We start from the raw sequence: 24,268 nt of genomic DNA on the forward strand, positions 1-24,268 counted from the left end.
GTACATATACGAGCCGTAAAATTTATAATGTTTTTTATATAATCACGAAGGTTTCTTATGAACTTAAATAAACAATCGTAATAACGAAAATTTGATTACATAAATTACAATAAATTGATATACATTGTTGTTTTCGTATCGTCTAACATATTTTTATATGCTTGTATTCGTGGCCCGTTCCCAACATACTGCAACCTGAATTTTGTAATGTGTCAAGTAGCGTAGGCATCGAGAATTCCCCATCTAACTGAACCATGATATAATGTTTACTGTTAATAAGAACAAATGAAACGGCTTGATGGCCATAATGATTTTGTGGAGACAACCATAACGACAAATATGCAGAACCATTGCCATCAGGAACGACATCTTGTCGTGCGACGTACAGGTGAAAGATAAGATGGAGTTTGACCTCTTACCAGTTAATGTTCATTTCCGGATCACCCACGATTGCTGAAAACTCAAAAGTCTTGCGCGGTAACCCCATGAAATCCTAGTCTCTTATTCTTAAAGTCGTTGAATGGCAGTGTTGCATTACTCGCTCCTGAGAGTTGGCAAGTGCAGTTTTTTTTTGGGTAAAGGGTTACCCCGGTGATTTTATATATTCACAACCAAAATAAAACAAGTAGTGTAGAGAGCCTACACTAGTTCAATCATGAGACATGCCTCATGAAAGTTTACCAGCAAAAGCAAATACAATACAAGAAACCAAAAACAACCACTAGTCTAAGGAACTAGAATCTCTACTTCGAGTCTCTAATCAGCCACCTTCGAATCCATCATCACGAATATCCCAATCCTGCAACAGCCTTGCCACTCTATCAGTTCTCTTCAACCGAACTCCCATGAGTTTATACCGAACCGTATCCAATATTACTTGACACAATTGCTCCGGAGGTCTTAACTGATTCTTGAATAATCTAGAGTTTCTTTCTTGCCAAATAAAATAAGCAGTAGCCGCTACTAAAATCCTGCTGACATAGATACCGGCCGCTTTGGAGTTAACACGCATCAAAAGCCATCCCACCACATCATCCCACTTTGGATCAACATCTTCCATACCCATTTTTTGTCTAACCGTACTCCATATTTTCGATGAGTACTTGCACTCAAAAAATAAGTGATTGTGAGAATCATGATTTTCATAACAAAGCAAGCAACAAATCATATTCATATTCTTCCTGCGAGATAAATCCCACTGTAGAATAATGTCTTGGGTTAGCAATTTCTTCCTCATAATCAGCCACATGAGAAACGCATGCCTAGGGATACATTTAGCACACCAAACTAACTTGCTCCAATCCACTTCCGTTTCATTATGTCGAACCGTTTGCCACATATTCGAAGCAGATACCTCCAACATCGTATTCCCATCCTTCCATTTGATTGTATCTCTTTTATTAGGACTTAACTGGATCGGATCAAGTTGTATAAGGACCGGAAAGATATCCCGCCATGCGGCTGGCCATAGCCACTCCCCATTATCATAAACGTCCGCAACCGAGTCCTCCAAACGAAACCCTGCATTTGTTATTCTCCTAGGAGAAATGAAATTGCCCAGCGGCCCTACATCGGACCACGAATCATACCAGGCTGAAGTCATTCTCCCATCCCCGATTTGAACCCTGAAATGATCCCGCATCAAAAGCCTTAGCTGAAGGAGCTTTCGCCAACTCCAACTACAATTAGCAGGCATTTTACATACCCAAAAACTCTTGCCTTTCAACCTGTAATCATACACCCAGTCAACCCAAAGCGACTTACGTTTAGTGAGAATGCTCCAAATATGAGTTGCCATAAGAGCCTTGTTGACATCTCCAATCCGTCTAATACCCAGCCCACCTTCAAATTTAGGAAGACAAACAGATTTCCATGAAACCTTAGCCTTCCCTCTTTGGAACGAAACATCCTGAGTCCATAAAAAATTCCTCATTCTCGCCTCCAAATCGTGAATCACCCGAGTTGGCAAAATAAAAACGGAAGCCCAATAAATATGCATCGAGGAAAGAACTGACAGAACTAACTGTAATCTCCCTGCGAATGACAGCATTTTATTCCGCCAATTCATAATACGCTTCTCCAATCTCTCCACAAGGATACTACAATCCTTGTACAGAAGTCTCGTCTATATTAAGGGGACACCCAAATATTTAACCGGTAACGAACCCTCCACAAACGGCAGCACATTCAGAATCGCATTCTTTACATTACTAGCTACATTGCAAAAGAAAACCGTACTCTTCTGAATACTAGGAATCAAACCTGACATTTTAGTAAACTTAGATAGCGAAAGCATAATGCACTTGGCTGAATCCAAATCCCCTCTAGCAAAAATGAACAAGTCATCTGCAAAACACAGATTAATAATTCGCTGACGTTCACACCTGTTATGAAATCTGAATGAAGAATCAAGAGATGTCTCGCGTTTCAAAATGGTCGTCAGAACTTCCATAACCAGCGTGAAGAGGTAAGGGGATAATGGATCTCCTTGCCTTAACCCACGCTTACCTCTAAAGTAACCATGCACATTGCCATTAATACACACTGAGAACGACGGCGTACCCACACAAGTCATAATCCAATCCACCATCCGAGCATTGAAACCAAACCCTAGCAGAATATCCTTTAAGAATTTCCAGTCAACCGTGTCATACGCTTTCTGGATATCCACTTTGAAAGCACATCTAGGGGGCCCCGAGTTCCTATGATAGTTGTGCATTAACTCTTGGGTTACGAGAATATTATCCGAAATTTTCCTGCCTGGAACAAAAGCGGATTGATTCACACTAACAATCCCATCTAGCGCCATTTTAATGCGATCAGCAATAATCTTACTAATGCATTTATAAAGCACGTTACAACAAGCAATCGGCCGATAATCCGTAACACTAGCTGGCGTAGCCGTCTTTGGGATGAGAGTAATAAGAGTGTGATTGAGCTGACGAAGCATTTTACCCGTAGAGAAAAAAATCCAAGATCGCCATCGATACATCATGCCCAATAATCGGCCAAGCGTTTTTAAAGAAGGCTGATGAGAACCCATCCGGGCCCGGAGCCTTATCTATACCAATCGAAAACATAGCCTTCTTCACCTCCTCTTCCGTAACTTGACGGATCATTTGGTTAGCAATTTCCGGCTGCAATTTATTAGGAAACAGATCTGGAGTAGGGGAAAACGAGACCTCATCATGACAACCCAAAAAATTTTCATAATGTTGAACAGGTGCCAGTTGAACTGTATCTCCTTCATAAACAACCCCATTCACATCCTTGATAACATCAATCCGACTCCTATGATTCCTGTTTTTAGCGAGGAATGAAAGAATGTCGTATTCATATCCCCCGCACACAACCAGTCCACTTTAGACTTCTGTTTGAGAAACCTCTCTTCATCCAGACTAGCTTCCTGATAAGCATTTGTAACCTTAGATTCTTCATTTTGAAGATCCAAGTTTAACGGGTCTTCATCTATATCCCGTTGAATTGAATCAAGCTTCGCCCGAAGATCAGCAACCTTTTTATGGAGATTCCCTTGTTGAAATAAAAGCGCTCGTAAAGGAGATTTTAACATACTAAGCTTCTTTACAACACGGAATTGATGAACTCCATCCACATTTGACTCCCAAGTATGTTTAACTATCTTTAGAAATTCAGGTTTAGAAACCAAGAAATTTTCAAACTTAAAAGATCTTCGCTTATCGCCACCGAGCTTCGGGATTTTTAGGATGCACGGGCAATGGTCGGACAGCCTATACGAATTAAAAACAGCCACCGAATTCGGGTATTCCTCCACAAAGGCCGTATTTCCTAACACCCTATCAATTTTCTTCAATAACCCAATTCCTTCCTTCGGTTTCTGATTCCACGTAAAATGGAAACCTGTCCTGTTTATGTCAAATACCTCAATATCGTCAATACAAGCCTGAAATTCTCGCATACTGATAGAAATACCCAACGTTCCAAACGAATTATCCTCCAGGTTTAGCACAGAGTTGAAATCTCCCATGATGACCCAAGGATTACTACCTACTAGCACCTTGTGCATGGACAATTGATGCCACAACTCTCTTCTAGATACGTAGTAGTTAGCCGCATAAACAATGGAACAAAAGAACATTTTCTTATCAATCTTAAAAAATATTTGGACATGCATAACCTGATTCGTCTGATTGACCACCATAACATCAAAAACATCCGGATTCCATCCTATTATAATTCTCGTCCCCTTCGTACATTGGCCCCCATTAGACGTCCAGTCCCAGTTTCGAAAAACAGACTTACAAACTTTCCCCAGATTAGCTACATCAACGTGAGACTCAAGAATAGCACAAAAATTTAAGTTGTTATCCTTTACCACCTGCCGAACCTCCTTTTGTTTCAGGGGACGGTTCAAACCCCTTATATTCCATGCCACTAGACTAATCATTGTGAACCTCTTGATCAGGAGTGCTTGCCCCTGTGTTAGTCTTTTTAGATCCGCGTGTCATGAACTCATCCATTTCATTGTATACCTCCTCTACCTCATCATCATCCTCATCGTCCAACCTAGACCCCGTTTTTGTTTCTCCCGTATCGGCATCCACATCATTTAGAATATCAAAAGGGTTAGAGGACTTTACCGCTTTAGACGATGAAGCTCGATTATTATCACTCCTCGGTTTTGGACCCACCGGCCGGTACTCAAATTTAGGCTTTTGTTTGTTCACAGGAACACCAACTCGCTTTGCTGCCTTCTTTCCATACACTCCTATATATCCGTCTTGATCCATAGTAGGATATCTCTTAGTTGGCTGCTTTTGGGTATTTCGGTTAAGAACCTCCTGAACAGGTTTCCTGAGTATCACGGGCTGTTTTGGACATGTCTCCACGGAGTGACCAAACACACAACAAGTAGCACACCTATGCGGGCTCCATTCGTACTCCACATACATTGTTTCTTTTATAAAACCATCCCCCTCAGGCTCTGGAATTGCCATTGTAATCTCTTCTCGTAACTCCTTTTCAGCCGAGACTTCTATCAATGCTCTTGCATAACGACTTCTCCCCCATGCATCCATGCACATCGACGTAGTGAACGAATCTAGCATCTTCGGTTCCCCAATTGTCGTGGCAATTAAACTGAGACCATCTTCCGTATAAGCGGCTAAAGGAACTTCATGAATTTTAACCCAAATCTGAACCGTTTTAACCTCTTTCTTTTCCAGCTTTGTCGTTGGGGTCCAATTATTAAGAAACAACGGCTGCGATCTTATTATCCACGGGCCATCCTTAACCACATTCAACATACCCGATTCGTCTTTGAACTTGAAGAAGAAAAAGCCATTCGCATTCATCATTGTTTTTTCCAATCCGTATTTCTTCCAATTGTTCTTAACATAGTAATCTACAACTGGAAACGCCACTCAATCCCCTAAAAAATACCCATATAATGTATTTGCTAGCTTATCTCTAACCACCCGAACCGACTCCCTAGGGAGGACAACATCACATCCTTCATGCACATCCGAGTTTGCAAAAGAACGGAAATTTACCTTATTTTTACTGTTTGCAACCGATTCCGCATAAGACATAGGCTTAGATGAGCTACCTTGGCCCACAGACAAACCCTGATCCCTTTACTTCCAGCCGACTTATTCTCCAGATCATAAAATTCCGGCGGCAACTGAACCGGAACCGTGATCTTTTGAAGTTCATCAATAACATTAATTCGTTTTGGTTCCGTTTGCACTACCCCTCTCCTAGGAAGCATCGGGTTCCCATCAATCTTGACAACCCGACTAACCAAACCCTTTAACGGCAAAGGAGGCTTACCCCGATCATCTTTGGCATTATCTCCAAGCTTTGAACGATCATCCATAACGAAGTAACACAACTCTCACGTGAAACTAGAAGCAGAACACAAGCATGCACACTACACCAAACCCTAGAGCCGCCACAATCCAAAACAAAACAGAAAAACCCTAATCCTATAAACCCTAGTTCGAAACCTGAACCCTTGATCGATTAAACCTGAGCATCAATCTAGCTAAATTAATCTCAGTTAACCGCAATCAATGACTACCAGTTTAATAAATTAGGGTTCCTGAATCAAAACTAAAGCGGCGATTATGAGAAGAAAAACGAAAAACCCTAGTTCTAGATCGATCCCTAGTGCTAACTAGTTCGTTATAGAGATTTGAAGTATCAAACCTCTAATCACAGATTGTTATACACAAGATCACGAAGAAAAACATAGGATTCATGAAGAACAAGAAGAATCGCCTATAGGAGAGAGAGCATAGGGTTTTTACTGTGATCCAAAACTTTCTCGAGCATATCTTCAAGCAGAAGGAACTGAACATGCGTCAACGACGATGGGTCGAGTTAGTTGGCAAGTGCAGTTTATCGTGGGAGCCTATGAATGAACTATGTCTCGCAAGGTCATGTGTATTTTGTTGAGTTTATGAATGAGCTATGCCTATGTTTCGCATGGGCTGCCTTTTTGTTGCACCTTTAAATTTGGACGCCCATGCCGCACTACAGGCTCCGTTAATATCGATATCATCATCATCATTTTTTTTCATTCTCAAGGCAAACCAAGACAAAAGTTTAATGTGAATACGCTTGAACATAACACAAAACTATATGCGAAAAAATAGATCTAACGTAGTATAACAGAACATAAACCAAAACAAACATTTACACAATATCTAATTCCAGCTTTCATCACAACAATCAAACCACAACATCATACAACCCTAATGTGACACAACCACCCCTTCACCTCCAGTCGTGCCCACCGGCTCAACAGGGTTGAACACCTTAGCAATCCTTTCGGTCGGCACCAACGGAAGATACGAAGAAACCTTGTACCCTTTCTCTGCTGTTTGCTGCACGGTTTGGTTGTACTTCTCTGAACAGTAAGCAGCTGTTGGCACCACCACCTTAGCCACCTTAGGAAAGAGTGGAAGCTGGTTCAGTGATTGCCAAGCCGAAACAGCATATTGCTCAGCAACCGGCTCGTATTTTGTGTAGAGTCCTTTAGCAGTCGGCTCAAGCTTTGTGTACGCGGTTTTTGCCAGCCCAGCAGTCTTAACCTCTGCAGACAAGTTCTTGGTTTTAGTTGACACTTGTTTCACAAAAGGCTGCACCCGATTGCCGAATTTGTCAACCGTCTCATCTACCTGAAATCAAGTTACATGTTTTTAAAATTCACCATAAATAATCGTAAAAAAGTTGATTCGTTTTAGCAAAAAAAAAAATGACAGGTGAATCAGCTCACCTTACGATCAACAAACTTTAAGACCTCAACAGGAACGTGATGGTACTTGTCGTACGCAGGGCTGACAACGGTCTTTAGGGTACCCTCTATCGTCTCCACCTTGGGTTTGAGTGGACCGGAGTTGTTCTTGGCATAACTATATGCTTTTGAAGCATAAAGAAGAGCATGGAGAGCTGCCATTTGTACAAATTGCAGGTACTTCAACCTCTGTTCTTCCATCTCAACCTGTTTTTAACAAAGAATTATAAACCAATACCAATATTGTTACTGTAATCAAGAAACAGTCTAGTTATGGCCTTATGGGTGTGAATTCAGGATAAGGCAAAGAATATGGGAGTTTTGAGTTTAGTCAAAACAGGTTCGGGTCAATTTTAGTCAAACCCGCAGACCCATTTAGTTATGGCCTTATCAGTGATATAATCCCCTAGTAAAATATCGGTCAGAATATCGGTACCTATATTATCGGCGATGTTGACCGAAATATCACCGATATTTGACCGATATAACCAATATGTCACTGAATTATTAGTGTTAAATTATATATAAATTCTGCATCGTATTAAAACTACCGATATCCCATGGATATCGCATTAACTGCATAGATTATTATTATTGTTATTATATTTTTAAAAGGCTTAGTTTTGATATTAAAAAAGAGATAGTGACGCAGCTTGTTGCCCGTTTACCAACTATGTCGATGTAAATTCATTGTTATAACATTTAAGCGTCTTCCACAAAAACTCATTGTGGCAAAAAAAAAAAAAAAAAAAAAGAATCATAACTCAGATTCTGATATATTTCAAATCGGTTGCTCAATTGCTGTAAGAACATTTTGCGATCCAGAAAAAACAATTCCACAAGAAGAAAATCCAACTCGACTTTTGATTCGTAAATTTAGGTTTATTCGATTTCAAAAGAACCCAAACAATCACTCGTAACTCTAGATATAATCAATTGTTTAAAAAATAGATATATATTAAGATTAACTAATGCCTTAATGGTAAGAAAAGACGAACCTCTGATTGATTGGTAACAGGAACATTGTTTTCGGCCATGATCGAGAAAGAGAATTCGAATCTTCTTATTAACAATATCTGATCGTTGATTGAATTTGAATGTGAGTAATACTTGAGTATCGATCAACCGATGAATATGCATTTATACAGAGCGAGTTATCGAACTTTCGATTCAAGCGTGTGAAAGAAAGCGTGTATTGACTGCCATTTGAAAGAAACTAATAATCATGTTTGCACTTTGGACCCTATGTTGATCTAAAATGACAAAAGCAACCCCTATACATCTTGCATGCTCCGTTACATGTTCAACTTTGACTTTAAGTAATGATTAAATCAGTATCAAATTGAACCTAAAATGTTTATACTAGTTCTTAAGCGGTTAAGCCATAGGTTCCAACTTCCAAAAAACATGAAAATCTGACCAAGTGTGATGCATGAATGCTCACACGACAAATAGTTACAAAAAACATTTAAAAAAAATATGTGATCGTCTCATTTTTAGAGAAAAAACGCGAGTTGAATTATTTCCAAATAAATTATAAGTATCATAATTTTAAATATTGATGTAATTAAATACCTAGTTTGTATATGACCATGTTGGTATTTATAATATCATGTTTATTGTTAACTTTGTTACACACAATACAGGGGCGCAGTTTGCTACATTTGATTACGGTCAGTGGCGGATCTAGAAAATCCTTATAGGGGTAACGTTTCAAAGAAAAGGGGGTAACGAAATCGTAAAAACGTCAAAAAAGTCAAAGTTTTCCAAAATTTACACTACCGTCGGATCGTTAAGGGGTAGCGGAGGCTACCCCTTATTATAAGGTAGGTTCGCCACTAATTACGGTTGATATGTTAAGTTAGATGCATTTTAATAAAGTTAATCCTTCATGGTAACATAATATATACTAGATTTTAATAAAGTTAATCCTTCAGATTTTCTAGATCCGCCAAAATTCGGGGCGTCCGACCCTCCGAATTTTGGAAAAATTTGACGTTTTTTGACGTTTTTACGATTTCGTTACCCCCTTTTCTTTGAAACGTTACCCCTATAAGGATTTTCTAGATCCGCCACTGACCGTAATCAATGTAGCAAATCGTAATTTTGAATCGAGGGCAAAATGGTAATTTTTAATTGGGAGCGAAAGCATAATTTTATTTTGAACTGGGGATAAAAATGTAATTTTTAACTGATGGCAAAATCGTAATTTTAAAGCGGGGATAAAATCGTAAATTGGTTGGGCCAATGGGGGAGTGTCATGCAGCTTCCTGACAGTATTCCCCCATCTTGTGTCTGTAGTTATACACTAGGGGCAAAATCGTAATTTTACTGGGAAAGCAAACAAAACGATTACAAAAATGTAAATGTAAATTGAGGGTAAAATGGTAATTTACCTGGGAGGAACAAAACAAAACTAATGGTGAAACAGTAAATTTAAATGGAGCAAAATCGTAATTTTGAACCGAGGGCAAAATTATAATTTTTAACTGGGGCAAAAACATAATTTTATTTTGAACTGAAGGTAAAAACGTAATTTTAAACTGATAGCAAAATCATAATTTTAAAACAGAGACAAAATCATAATTTGATTTGACCTAAAACAGGTGAACTACTCTTCACCAAATTTTATAAATGTTATAGAGTTAATGAAATCAATTAAGTAATAAAAAAAATGAAATAATCAAAATGATAAATAATATTATAAAAATATTTTGTGTACCGCTCATAGGAACTTTGCTTTAATATGTATAATTTGTCTGCGTTTTACGTCATGTAACAGTATAAATCACGTTTTTACTTTATGATTTTTGCCGGTTATAGCCGTAGTTTGCTTGCTGCTTAGTATAGTTTTACGACTCACGTCCCGCAACGCGGGGGTTAAACACTAGTTACAAACATTTGTGTTAGTCATTTACTCTGAGCCCATTTCAATCATAAACTTACATACTCAAACTCTGTCATGGTTAGCCTACGTTTATCATTTAACTAATTTATTCATCTGAAAGGACAACTAAATACGTTAGAAATGTAGGTGGGTCATATGCAACATGTAGACATAATATAAGGTGTAAAATACAAATATTGAAGTTGTTGACATCCTTAAGTTTTCTTTTAGCAGTCTTCTTAAGGAATCACCCAAAGATACTTCCCCGTTAATCTGCCCCCAAGGTTCGGGTTCAAACAGTCGCCGACTTCCCTTTTTAAACTTTTTTAATTTTTTTAACGACAAATTTGGCTTTTTAAACTTTTTATTTTTTTTAACTATAAATTTAGATCACTACGGACCACTGGAGTATATCATGCTATAAGCGAAATCACCTGATCATATCTATCTCCACTATGCATAATACATATACACCAATTCGAGAGAACACCCAATAAATATGAGAAAACCCCCCTTATGGAAATCATCCCACCACTAATATGCCACTATGCTATAAAGCCATTGACTTCTTAATAATAATAATAATAATAATAATAATAATAATAATAATAATAATAATAATAATAATAATAATAATAATATTAATAAAAGAGACTCCTGTTATAACACACCAAGTAATGTTTAATTGACTTAAAAAATAAGAGAATTCTATTATAACACAGTAACACACCAAGTAAGGGCAACTATTACAGACTAACTCAATAAGTCACTCCATTGTAACTTATTAACTTGCTTCGGAAAGAACAGCGGATCTTATTAAAGAAATGACATACATCTGGATTACTAATAGATCAAGGTATAAGAAGATCAATTGGGATAGGTGGAAAGAGTTTAACATTTGTGATGTGATTTTGTAAGTTGTTTGTCGTCGTTTGTTTTGTTTCCTGTTTTGTTTTTGGGTTTCAGTTTCTAGCTGTCCCGCTCTTTCTTTAGTAATAAAGATTGCTGCTGTTCTAAAAAAAAAATTAACTTTTTCCAAAAAATAATAAATTGTTTTGAAAAGCTAAGCCAAATGATGTGCAAATTATGGTCTAATAAAAACTACTAACCTAATCTAGACACCCTAGTTTTAAATTTATAAACTAAGACTCTCTAAATGCTAGACCACTGACAGGCAAGTGTACCTATCGTACGTAGTAAAGCCTAATGAAGTCCGAGTATCGAACCCACGAGACACTAGCGACGCTAAACTAGACTCTGACTCAACTAATACTTAACTCGTTTTAATTTGTATTTTGATTTTTTTCTAATTATACTAACGTGAGTAAACAAAAGAACAAAGAAAGCAAGCAAGGTGGTGAAGTGACGGGAAGCAGACAGTGATGAGAGAGAACTACCTAGGTATCGAATCCCTAAAATCATGCAATGCTAATTTGACAATGACAATGGTTAAATATCTTTTTCCCTCGATTAACCCCCCGCTAGAGATGTATCAAACGAAAGATCAAGACTAAATGTGAAGTGCTAGAACGAACCGGCTCGAGTTATCGATACCAAATCCTACGAAAATAGAATCCTTTTGACCTCAGAGACAGTTATGTTAAGAGAAGATCCCAAAATCGCAAAGCAAACCCAACTTTGATAATTGAAATCCTAGGAAACCTTAATTACGATGCAATAAACGAGCCCGAGCTATCGGTCACCCAATCTACCCACCAATAATTAGCTAATAACCTAGCTCACCCTAATCGTCTTTCGAGTCACAAGATGCGGATGCAAGTTTTAATATAGTGATTTTAATTATTAGTCAACTTGGTCAATTTCTCAACACAATACCTAACCCGAAAATCCTAAGATCAACGAATTAAATTAAATCCTAAGTCTAGGGGGAATTTCTTCGTGCCTAAACCGCTGAATTTATTGACTAATAAAATAACCAAAACATACCAACATGCAATATCAAGATCAATCACAAGGCAAAGTTATGTAAATCACATCAAATAACCATAATCATGTCAAAATCGCATAACAATCATCAAGTTCATCTAAACCCAGGTAGTTTAAACAAGTTAGCTACTCATAATATTCAACAAAATAACTGAACAAGGTCTGAAAACAATAGAAGTCATAGTTCAAAGCGAATAGAAATCGAAAAACTAATGTTTAACGAACCCAATATGCTCAAAACTCGAACCGGAAGCTTCCTAAACCTTCAATCAGCTCCAGAGTGCTCTCAGATCGTCCTCTCCTTTGCGTCTGATGTTCCTGCCGTCTGATGTGTTGATGTGCGGCTCCTTTTTTTCGTCTCCCAAAATTTGCAGCTGTCAACTCCTAAATTGCTTTCTGCCGTCTTCCCTCTTTTTCATTTACTTGTCTTCACCCAAATATAGAGTTAATTACTGTTTTCGTCCCTGAGGTTTGTCAAAAATAACGGTTTCAGTCCATTAGTTTAAAAATTGCGATTTCAGTCCATTAGTTTCATTTCCGTAACCATTTCAGTCCACCAACTTAACTCCCATCCATTTATTCTGTTAACTTTGGGTGAAATTACAAAATTGCCCCTATGGTTTAATTAAAAAAAACGCTGGTCACAGGTTTCGAACCTGTGACCTTTGCTTTGAAATGCAATTGTTAAACCAATAGGCCATGTATCAAACTTGTGAATGAATTCAAATTGTTTACCTTATAACATTGCACATTCATCATCATCTTCCCCAAACCTTTCATCTTTATCAATGGCAGAAGCCACCATTGATGGGATTTTGAGGCCAAAACCGAAGCCTTTGTTGATCTTGAGGAAGAACAGTGATATAAAGCCTGTCTGTCCAATCAAGAGTTTGGTGATCTGAGAGAACCATGTCATTTCCAATTTTCCATAGCCTTCAAGATCCTCTTCTTCCCTCAAGTATTTCTTCTTCTCCTCAGCTGATAAATCGAAGAACAGTCTGCTGACTTCACGAACTTTATCCAAAAAGGAACCATCCATTCCATGGTTAATTGCCTGAAATCCAATAAGATATAAATTAACTAATAAAACAAACTCAGTTCAAGTGGATGATATGTTAAAAGAGACCTGAAAGCAGCCCCAAGTGGTAATAGCTGTTTTAAGCCTGTGAAGCTCCAAATGAGATGAGGTTAAGAGGCTAATATCAATAACAGGAATCTCTATAGGACACAAGTCGCCGGTGTTGGTGATGTTAGCGTATTCTTCATCATCTTTGCGGATAAATCTGCCATTGATAAAGATAAAAGGTTTGGGGAAGATGATGATGAATGTGCAATGTTATAAGGTAAACAATTTGAATTCATTCATAAGTTTGATACATGGCCTATTGGTTTAACAATTGCATTTCAAAGCAAAGGTCACAGGTTCGAAACGTGTGACCAACGTTTTTTTTTAATTAAACCATAGGGGCAATTTTGTAATTTCACCCAAAGTTAACGGAATAAATGGATGGGAGTTAAGTTGGTGGACTGAAATGGTTACGAAAATGAAACTAATGGACTGAAATCGCAATTTTTAAACTAATGGACCGAAACCGTTATTTTTGACAAATCTCAGGGACGAAAACAGTAATTAACTCCCCAAATATATAATACCCTATTTTTTCTTAGGGTCCAATAAAACTTAAACAGCTAGTAGCCCACTTCACAATTAAATTGATGTTTCCTTGATGGTATTTTCGAAATTAATAATATAATGGGCCTTCTCAAGACATGTTCCTCCTGTGCTTGTTTTCGTTTTGATGTTGCAGCCCAACTAAATTAATTAGAGTATTAGGCCACCAATCATTCTTTTGTATATCCAATGTCCAAATTAGTAGCCGCCTCTTGTATAATAATATATGTTAGTGTAATTTACGGGCCCTTTGACTCATAAAATAGAGATAGTGGTCTCGACCCACTCGTGGAAAATAGCGGCAACTTTAATTCGGTCCCTGACATCTCACTTTATCCAACTGGCTGGTCATTTCCATATTACAATTTTTTTTGCTCCATTTGTACCAGGACCTGACCAAACACAAAATAATATAATAAAGCACTAAAACGAAATAAAAATAAATAAAACCTATACAATAATTATACAATTTACACGGGACAAATATGTATATTTTACCACACATCACCAAACATGGCCAATATAAGTATGATGACTATTCACTAATGTGTCGGTTGTTTATGGTGACCGCAACTTACATGGATCATTATTATTTTCCACGAAGGACAAGCGGGTGAAGATCGAGTTAAAGAACATGGGTTGTACGGAAGGGTAGTCACTTAGTTTGTATTCGCATATTATGTTTGATATATCAATTAAGAGTAAATGATGCAACTCTTTTAAAGGAGTCAATTTTAAATGGTATTCAAGTATGTTTGAATACTTATACAGAAAGAAATTTTTAGGTTCGTATTTCCGCTGCATGTATTTCAGTTAAAAATGAGTTAGTGTGTAATAGTTGCCCTGCTCTTTTTTAAGGCTATTGGCAAACATCTCACCAGTTTCTAACATTTTGTACTTTATGTGAAAAAAGAAAGAAATGCATTTCTTGTTTCATTTCTAGATCTTGCAAGCAATTCGTACTTTTAAAACTTAAGTTCCAGTGAATAGCACAAGCCCGGTAAGGTAAGTTCACAAGTTATTATATACTCTTGTGTATATTCATCAGATATAAAAGTTATATAAAAACATAGTTTATAAAAGAATGCCATTAATTTTGTAAAGAAGTACAATAACAAACAGTGGTTTGAACATCTGTTTGCCTTTTGGTCAATAGTTAATGGAAACCCATGTTAGGTTGAACAGTGTTTTGAAGAGGAAAACAGTGTGAGAAGACAGTAGATGTGATTAAGTTAAACATCTGTTCAGGCTTAAACAGATGTTTGGCCTTAAATAGATGTTTGGCCTTCTATATCAGAGGTTTGGACTTAAACAGTTGTTTGACCTTAAACAGATGTTTGGCCATAAACAGATGTTTGACCTTAAGCAGATGTTTTGCCTTAAACAGATGTTTGGCCTTCTATATCAGATATTTGGACCTAAACAGATGTTTGACCTTAAACAGATGTTTGGCCATAAACAGATGTTTGGCCTTAAACCAAACATCTGTTTGACTATTGGTCAACATCTGATTGACTTTTGGTCAACATCTGTTTGAATTTTGATCAACATCTCATTTAGTATTTAACAGAACTTTGAATAACTCAACATCTATTTCATTCGTTGTTTTGTTTTCTTGAATTCTATGTAATTTTGTAAAGAAGTATGTCACAACCCCTGACCCCTATCCCGGGAGCGGGCGGCCGTGAGCCAGTTTCGGTGGTATCCTGTTATTGTCTAATTTGGCAGCAGAATTTTTCATCAGGACCGTAGTTAGGAAATATTTTATCAGAGTAAAATACCACATTTCCATATCATTAAACACATGGGTAAAACCCAAGTTTTTTAATACACACATTTTTCATAAGGATACACCCTATTTTATTGAATAAAAACATCTATTTTATTCTTAGGTAACTTTATTGCCAGTTTTCCAAGCCTTCAGTGCTGTCCAGCTGGCTTCTATTTGGCTTTCACATTTTGTTACCTGAAACGCGTTTTAAAAACATTTTGTCAGTGGGAAATACTGGTGAGTGAATCCCAGTTTAATCAAGTTTAATAAAAACCATTATACAGTATTGAGGGCGATCTCGCAATTACATTTGTTTCCAAGTTATAACAATTAACATCCATGGTACTGTCATACTCAACTTGTGGAAATGTTACTCCTTGACCAGGTGGTAACAAATTTTGTATACAAAACCCCAACATACTCATGATAATTGTATCCTTACAAATACTCAATAACTGCTTAATATATAATTAATTAGGTGAGGTTTTGTAAAAACATTTAACAAAAAGAGGATTACTCACATTGCTGTCTTAGATTATCCGTAAGGGTTTCCTGATGACAATCTATAAATTACACAAATGCACGCGTGTTAGTATAACAACCCATTTTAACATTAGTAATACCCTCCCCGAGACGGCATTCCAACGACTACGTCGGGCAGAACCACGACAGCCGTTACGGAACCCTAGATCAATCGGGCAGAGTATCTAATATGTCTCCAGGGGTTATGATACTTATATCGTAGCAGAACCTCGCTATCTAGGGGGGTATAATACCCGAGTATTATGCCTACAATTTAATTTTGAGAGAAAGAAAGAAAGATTGAACGATTTCGACTGAAGGCCCGATGCCTCCTTTTATAGGGGCTGGTCTTGGGTTTCTCGTGGCCCGCGTAACACAAGACCGGGACCTACGCGGTCCGCGTCAACGCTGGTCAACAGCGTAGCCCATCTGGATCACCAACTAGGCTCGACATGTGTTGGGCCACGTGGCGGCCCAGGGTTCAGCCACCTTTCACCCTCTCGCGGCCCGCGTAAGGTTGAGGTGTGGCTTACGCGACCCGCCTCAACTTAAAATTTTGATTTTTATTTATTTTTAATTATATTTAAGGTATTCAGGGCCCGTTTTCACATATGGGGTGTATTTTAGGACATATTGGGATATTTTAATTATTTTTAGGGTGTCGGAAAATTTATGAGGGTGTCGGTTTAGAGTTGTTATAAAGTACAAGAACAAACATTTTTACAAAATCCCAAATCACCCTATCATGTAAGTGCATTGAAGTAAAAGTGGAAATGATGTTATTCATGTGGTCCTGTTGTGCTTTTGTTTGACCTCTAATATGGGTGGGTTCATGATCCAATCCGGTGATTTGAAGACGTTGTTGAATCCAATGAGATGCTTGATGTAATGAGGTCGTATTAATAACAAATAGTAATTAATATAACTAAGTTTTCTGAGCCCAGGAGCAATCCCGGGTAATAACCTAGTTGTATCACAAAAAAATGCATAGAAAGTCCTCTATACGACTCGTATGGGCGGTTGTATAAAAAAATTAAACCACTTTACTGTAACTCCCATCTAATAACTACTTGAATTTAATAAAAATTCATACGATTTATATAAAAGGTGTCAAAATTAAAACATAGTTACCAAAACAAAGTTCCAAGTAATCAAAAACTAGTCAACTACCGACTAGTTAAAACATTCATGACATGATTAGCAAGTTGTTTACATTCAAGAGAAATGAAAAACATTGTTTAACAAAGTTAGGAAATCGCGGAAGCTTCTAAAGTTGTGTTCGGTTCTTCAAAACTTGCTTGACCGCCATCCGTAAGACCCCCATTGTCACCTGTCACACCCCGATATTTCCACGTATTACCGGTGGGGAGTATCGTGACGTAGTTGATATCATCATAGTCAAACAACACAATTTAAATGCACAGCGGAAGCAAAAGATGAATATATTACAAACCGATATAAAGTAACATCAAAGTATTACGAACGGAATGTAAAGGATCCACAAGCGGATCAAATAAAAGATAATTGTTCAACAGACATTAGGCATCTAAGCTTACGAAACTCTTTATTGATGCTAGGAGTAGCCAGCCTATTCCGATTAGTACTTGCACTTAGCCTTTTTGGAAAATACGTCAGTTTACACTGGTAAATACAATTTAACTGACACATTTTGAAAATGTTTAAGAAAATTAATTTGAGTGCATGGCACAAAACTTTTTATAACTTGGGATAATTATTTGTATATAATACTTGTAAAAGAATTACATGTTTCTTATACGTTCAGTAGCCCGGCCTGTATACCGGGTTAAAGATTAATAGACACACCACATGTATAATGCCCACAAGGTTGATTCCTTTAAGTGGATTACCAGTTTTTACATATGCCGCTGTCAGGTGTACGCCTACACCCCGTGCTTAGGTCGTGGCCATTTCATGAATGATGCCAAGGATATCCGGGACATGGTCATTAACCCCCAAAGGTTTTAAGCAAACAAAACAATTTAAACGGGTCATATCAAATAAATTAACCTTCATACGATTAAAAATTTAATGCCCGACCAAGCGGTATTTTTATATACCGTACCCCAAGCCCGTATAGGGAAAATAAGTTAAAAGTATTTACCTGAGCAAATTTATACAATTTATCCCGGCCGTATACCACCAAGAAAGTACAAGTAGATTTTACTGGGCTCCTAAATCTGGAACAAAGGTTTTTAATAATCTATTAGATTCCTTACGGGTCTTAATTAAGCCTATGCTTAGACCGGTTAGTTTTAAAAGAGGATACGGTTCAAAACGCATGATTAAGCGAGAACCGGATTAGAATGTGGTTTAGACCCAACAAGTTTGTATACTTTTTCAATATGGGTAAACTAAGCACATTTTGGATTTTGAGATAAAAATGATAAGGTTTGACCCGTTTCGGCTAATTTATGCAAACTCGTTACACAAGCCGATCCGAACGCGAAAAGTGCGTAACGGGTAACCAAAAGAGTCATGAACAGGTTTCCTAAGTTAATATGCCTTAAATATATTGTGATATCAGTAGGATACCTTCCATTATGCCCAAAACGAATTTAAAACCAACTTATGCCCCGTAGGGGTTTTTGGTCATTTTAAAGGTTATAAGAGAGTTTAAATACTAATCTGAGTTTCAGGTCTGATATAATCAGTAAAAATACTTAACTAATAAGTTATAATAGTAGGACATTACCTATACGTGAATTTTATTATTTATAACCAAATTATGCACCGAAGGGGCATTTTGGTAATTTCACATAGGGCTTAAAAGGTCAAAACTGGAAATCTGAGTTTAAAACTTTTGCTTACTGTTAAAGTATATAATTTACTTAAAACATCAGTAGGTATTAAGTTTCATATGCCAAAAATAGTTTTAACTCATACTATGCGCTTAATTAAAACGCGTAAAAGGCGATTTTAAGTGATTTCTGGGTTTTATAGGAAAAGCTGATATTTTTATTATTCCAAAAAGCTTAAAATACTTTATTTGTCATATAAAATCAGTATAAAAAGATTTGGTGTCAAAATATTTTGTAAAACTCATTTTATGGGCCAAAAGGGCAAAACCGACAATTACCGATCAAAGCTAGAACCCTATGTTATGCTCAGCCTAAAAATAAATAAAAATCTTTTAAAATCCCAAAATATTATTTTACATGAGTAGGTAAAAAGTTTGGTTTCAAAAATTGGGTTTAGCTAGGCTTTATGCTAATTACGCCGTTAAATTAATAAAAGCTTTCTAATTACGTTATTGAGCATAACTCCTAATCTAGACCTCAAACTGATGTCAAATTTTAGGGACAAGTTTATAAATCAGTAATAAAGATTATTGTCCTCTCACATTTTCAAAATTCTCGTTTTAGGGTCAAAAGGGCATATCGGTCAACATTTAGGCATTTAACGGAAACATGAACTAGGATTTCTATGGAACCAAGTTGTATAACCTCGGAGGGTTATACTAACCTATAATATGGTCCTAATGGAATCCTAAGGCATATCCAAACTAAGCTAAATCGGTTCAGAACTGAAAGTCAAAGCAAAAGTCAACTTTTGCGACTTTCGGTTCCAAACCGAGCCTATACTTAGAATTGTCGGGCTGAATCATGCTTAGGCATGTTCAACTAATATTAACCAAGTTATTAAAGTGAGAAAACTGATTTTATGACTTTTATATTAATAGTTATGAATTTATTTAAAACTAACCCGTTTGACTTTCATTTGACTCGACAATTTAACTAAGTAAACGTGGTAATTAGGAGGTGCCCTTTTGAGGGTTTAATACCTACCTAATTACAATCATGTAGCCATGTTTGTTGCGAACAATGGCTCAATAGTTTAAAAGTCAAAGTGTTTATCGCAAACGCTTGACTTTTCGGCTATAAACGCTAATAAATTAAACTAAGCACGAAAGGACACTTACAAAGGGTCCAAGCAAGGATAGAATTGATCTAGGATGTTCAGGTATGAAGCACAAGAGCTCCAACTTAGAACAATTCAGATCAAGGTGTGAAATGAGAGCAAGATCAAGGGGGTATGTATAGGATTTCAAGAACCGTTAAGATCGTTCCTCGATAAACGAGCTTCAATCTGGTCCGTACAAGTGCACCCACTGATTTGTGAAACCATGGGCATCCCAAAATAGCCCCTAGAAAGCTTAAAAACCACTTGCAACACCTGGAAACAACTAGAACATGCTATAAACTGATTTCTGCATATCTGGCAGGTTCACACGGGCCGCGTAAGGTTCAAAGGGAACTTACGCGGGCCGCCTGAGGTTCCAGTTCAGCAACAAGTTTCTAGAAATTGCAGTTTTGGTCCCTGTGAGCTTTTAAGGTCACGTTTGGCACGTTTAAGGCCCGTTAAGCTATTTACAAGGCTCTATAATGAAGCCTAATCATAGGGAACATAAAAAAATGCTTGAAAACATGTCGGATGTCGGTTCGTTTAGTCGTACGGTCACAATGTTCGACTAATTATGACGAAACGCGAACGGACGCGAAAAACGATCTAAACTACGCGGCGAATGGAATTTTATCAAGCCAAACACTAAAATAAAATATTTTAGTGGTTACATAAATTTTTGGAGGTCCGGATATATCCAGAATGTAAGATATGCGCGAAAATGCAAACTTGTGCACTTTTGACACTTTTAGTCCCTACATGGCTTACAAGTTTATTTTTGCGCACCGAACACCTCTAAGCTATATAAAGGATAATTAGGGTATGTTTTACTCATGGTCATATTCCGGAAGGTCCGTTACCATATTCCGGAAGGTCCGTTACCATATGAATCGCCACCGGCTTGTCCACTCGACGTTCCGGTATCTTTTCCTATAGAGTTCAATCATGATACGTTTAGAACTCCTTTTCAATCATATGTCGCATAATTTGACTAACCATCACAATCATGCATTTTAACTTAAATTTTCAGTTTCAAGCCTTCTTTGAGGCATTTATACAAACACTTTAAGGGCAAAATTTTACATGATTATATAACAAGTTCCTAACTTATCATTTAGCCCGAGTTTACATCAATCAATCTTTCACATATAAAATTTAACATTCATATTTCAGTAATTTCTTTCCATGACCCATATTACACTAGAATAACGCTCAAAACCCTAGTGTTTATATATTCTTCAGCAAAACCCATGAATAACCTTCAATGTGTTCATGAAATTTCCAGAATTTAGACTTGATTTCACATGTTGTTATCTAGGTTTTACTCCTAGATACTATATCATCCCTATCTTAACCAAATAACAAACATGCATCATCAAATTTCAGATTTCCCAAATTCATGAGAATTTCAAGTAGGGAATTTTCATCAAATTTTACATACCTTATAACCCCCTTGCAATGAGGATCACTAATCTCAGCTCGGATTTCGTTTTGGATCCGATTTGAACCTTCAATTTAGGTGTTTTATGGAATTTAGGGTTTTGACAAGCTTGGTCGCCCCCCTGCTTTGGTCGATCTCCAGCACTCTCACAAGAGGTGTTTGTGTTTTAATAAAATGTTTTTATTAAAACTAGTTTCAAGTTAAACACTTTTGGTCCCTCTAGTTTCTTTTGGTTTATTTTTATGTCCTTAACTACACATAAGTCATTATCTAACTAGGTTAGTGTCATTCCTAGTTAGTTTATTTTACTAATTTATTTGCAATCTAATTGCAAATTTAAGAGTTTATATTTTCGGGATGTTACAAGTCTACCCCTCTGAAAAAGGGTTTCGTCCCCGAAACCAAAGTACGTACCAAATAATGTTGGGTAGAGACGTCGCATCTCCTCTTCGGACTCCCACGTAGTGTCCGAACCTTTCCTATGCTCCCACTTGATCTTGACTTAATCGATTTGTTTGTTTCGCAAGTGCTTGACCTTTCGATCTAAAATCTCCAATGGCTTTACTGCATAATTCAGGCTATTATCCACCTTGATATCGTCGTAATGGATATAAGTTGTTTCCTCCGCTAGACATTTCTGCAATTGCGACACGTGAAACGTGCCATGTATTCCACTCAACTCTTCCGGTAGCTCGAGGCGATAAGCCACCTTGCCAACCTGTTCGATGATTTTAAAAGGCCCGATAAACCTCGGCCTTAGTTTCCCCCTTTTTTTGAATCTGATAACGCCCTTCCATGGGGAAACTTTTAGCATAACCATATCGCCTATCTGAAATTCAATTGGTCTTCGTATTTTGTCGGCATAAGACTTCTGTCTATCTTGGGCTACTTTCAAATGGGCTCGTACCACTTCAATCTTCTCATTAGTGGCTTGGATTATGTCTTTATGTGCCAATTCACGTGGTCCCACTTCACCCCAACACACCGGGGTTCTACATTTTCTACCATATAGCATCTCGTAAGGTGCCATGCCGATACTCGAATGGTAACTATTGTTATATGAAAATTCGGCCAAGGGTAGACAAACATCCCAACTTCCACCGAAGTCGATGATACATGCCCGTAACATATCCTCTAGCGTCTGTATTGTTCTTTCACTCTGCCCATCCGTCTAAGGATGGTAGGCAGTGCTAATGAAGAGTTTCGTTCCCATCTGTTCTTGAAAATCTCACCAAAAACTTGAAGTAAACCGGGTATCTCTATCGGACACGATGGATACCGGTACTCCGTGACGTGCCACTATTTCGTTTGTATATACCTCGGACATCTTTTCCGAAGTATATGTTTCGCGTATAGGAATAAAATGTGCACTCTTCGTCAATCTATCCACAATCACCCATATGGCGTCGAATCCCCAAATTGTTTTAGGTAGTTTGGTCAATAGGTCCATAGTGATATGTTCCCATTTCCAAACCGGGATCTCCAAAGGTTGCAGTTTCCCATAAGGTTTCTGGTGTTCCGCCTTGACTTGTAAGCAAGTCAAGCACTTCTCCACATATTTCACCACATCCCTCTTCATTCCTGGCCACCAATAATTTTGTTTCAGATCGTTGTACATCTTGGTCGCACCCGGATGAATAGAATATCGGGATTTATGGGCTTCATCAAGTAGTAGCGCCTTCACCCTACAAGTATTTGGAACCCATATTCTTCCGGATCGAGTCTTCAACCCGTTCTTTCCATCCGACAAATCTTTTAACTGGCCGATTATTCTTTCCCTCTTCCAGTTCTCCTCTTTCACTGCTTCTACCTGCGCCTCTCGGATACGTTCAAGTATACCCGAGGTCACCACAAGCTGCATCGACCTTACTCGTATTGGGACATAGTCCTCTTTTCTGCTCAGAGCATCCGCCACCACATTTGCCTTTCCGGGGTGGTAGTGTATTTCGCAATCGAAATCCTTCACCGTTTCCAACCATCGTCTCTAACGCATATTTAACTCCTTCTGATCGAAGAAGTATTTTAAGCTTTTGTGATCGGTGAATATGGTGCACTTTACCCCATATAAATAGTGCCTCCATATTTTTAACGCAAATACCACCGCAGCCAATTCAAGATCGTGCGTGGGATATTTCTTCTCATGTATCTTCAATTGCCTCGAGGCATAAGCTATAACTTTGCCCCGTTGCATCAGAACACATCCGAGCCCCGATAATGAGGCATCCGAATAAACCAAGTCCTCGACTCCGTCCGGCAACATTAATACCGGAGCTTGAGTTAACTTCTCTTTTAGCGTCTGAAACACCCTTTCTTGTTCAACACCCCAAATGAACTTCTCCTCCTTCCGGGTTAACTTTGTTAGTGGCGACGCAATCTTGGAGAAATCTTGAATGAATATCCTATAGTACCCCGCAAGCCCTAAGAAGCTTCTAATTTCCGAAGGGGTCTTCGGGGGATTCCATTTCGACACGGCCTCGATCTTTGACGGATCTACCAATACTCCATCGGCACTTATGATGTGGCCGAGAAATTGCACCTCTCGTAACCAAAAGGCACACTTAGAGAATTTCGCATACAACCTTTCTCGTCTAAGTGTCTCTAACACCTCTTGTAAATGGTGTGCATGCTCAGCTTCACTTTTCGAATACACCAAAATATTATCGATAAACACGATGATCTATTTATCCAGCATTGGCTTGCAAACCCGGTTCATGAGGTCCATGAAAGCTGCGGGTGCATTTGTCAGCCCAAATGACATCACGAGGAACTCGTAATGTTCGTATCGCGTGCGGAAAGCCGTCTTCGGCACATCTTCCTCCTTGACCTTT

At 37.9% G+C, this 24,268-nt stretch overlaps 1 protein-coding gene across 1 annotated transcript; it reads right to left on the reverse strand.

Moving 5' to 3' along the window:
* Window positions 1-6,603: 6,603 nt before the first annotated feature.
* On the reverse strand, window positions 6,604-8,456 carry LOC110890438 (REF/SRPP-like protein At3g05500). The gene is made up of 3 exons (XM_022138046.2): window positions 8,278-8,456; window positions 7,262-7,486; window positions 6,604-7,163 (listed from the first exon to the last, which is right to left on the reverse strand). The coding sequence occupies exons 1-3, from the start codon at window positions 8,314-8,316 to the stop codon at window positions 6,738-6,740; spliced, it is 690 nt and encodes a 229-aa protein (XP_021993738.1). The 5' UTR covers window positions 8,317-8,456; the 3' UTR covers window positions 6,604-6,737.
* Window positions 8,457-24,268: the final 15,812 nt, after the last annotated feature.

The sequence above is a fragment of the Helianthus annuus genome, chromosome 11 (genome assembly GCF_002127325.2).
Source record: "Helianthus annuus cultivar XRQ/B chromosome 11, HanXRQr2.0-SUNRISE, whole genome shotgun sequence".
Lineage (NCBI taxonomy): Eukaryota > Viridiplantae > Streptophyta > Magnoliopsida > Asterales > Asteraceae > Helianthus > Helianthus annuus.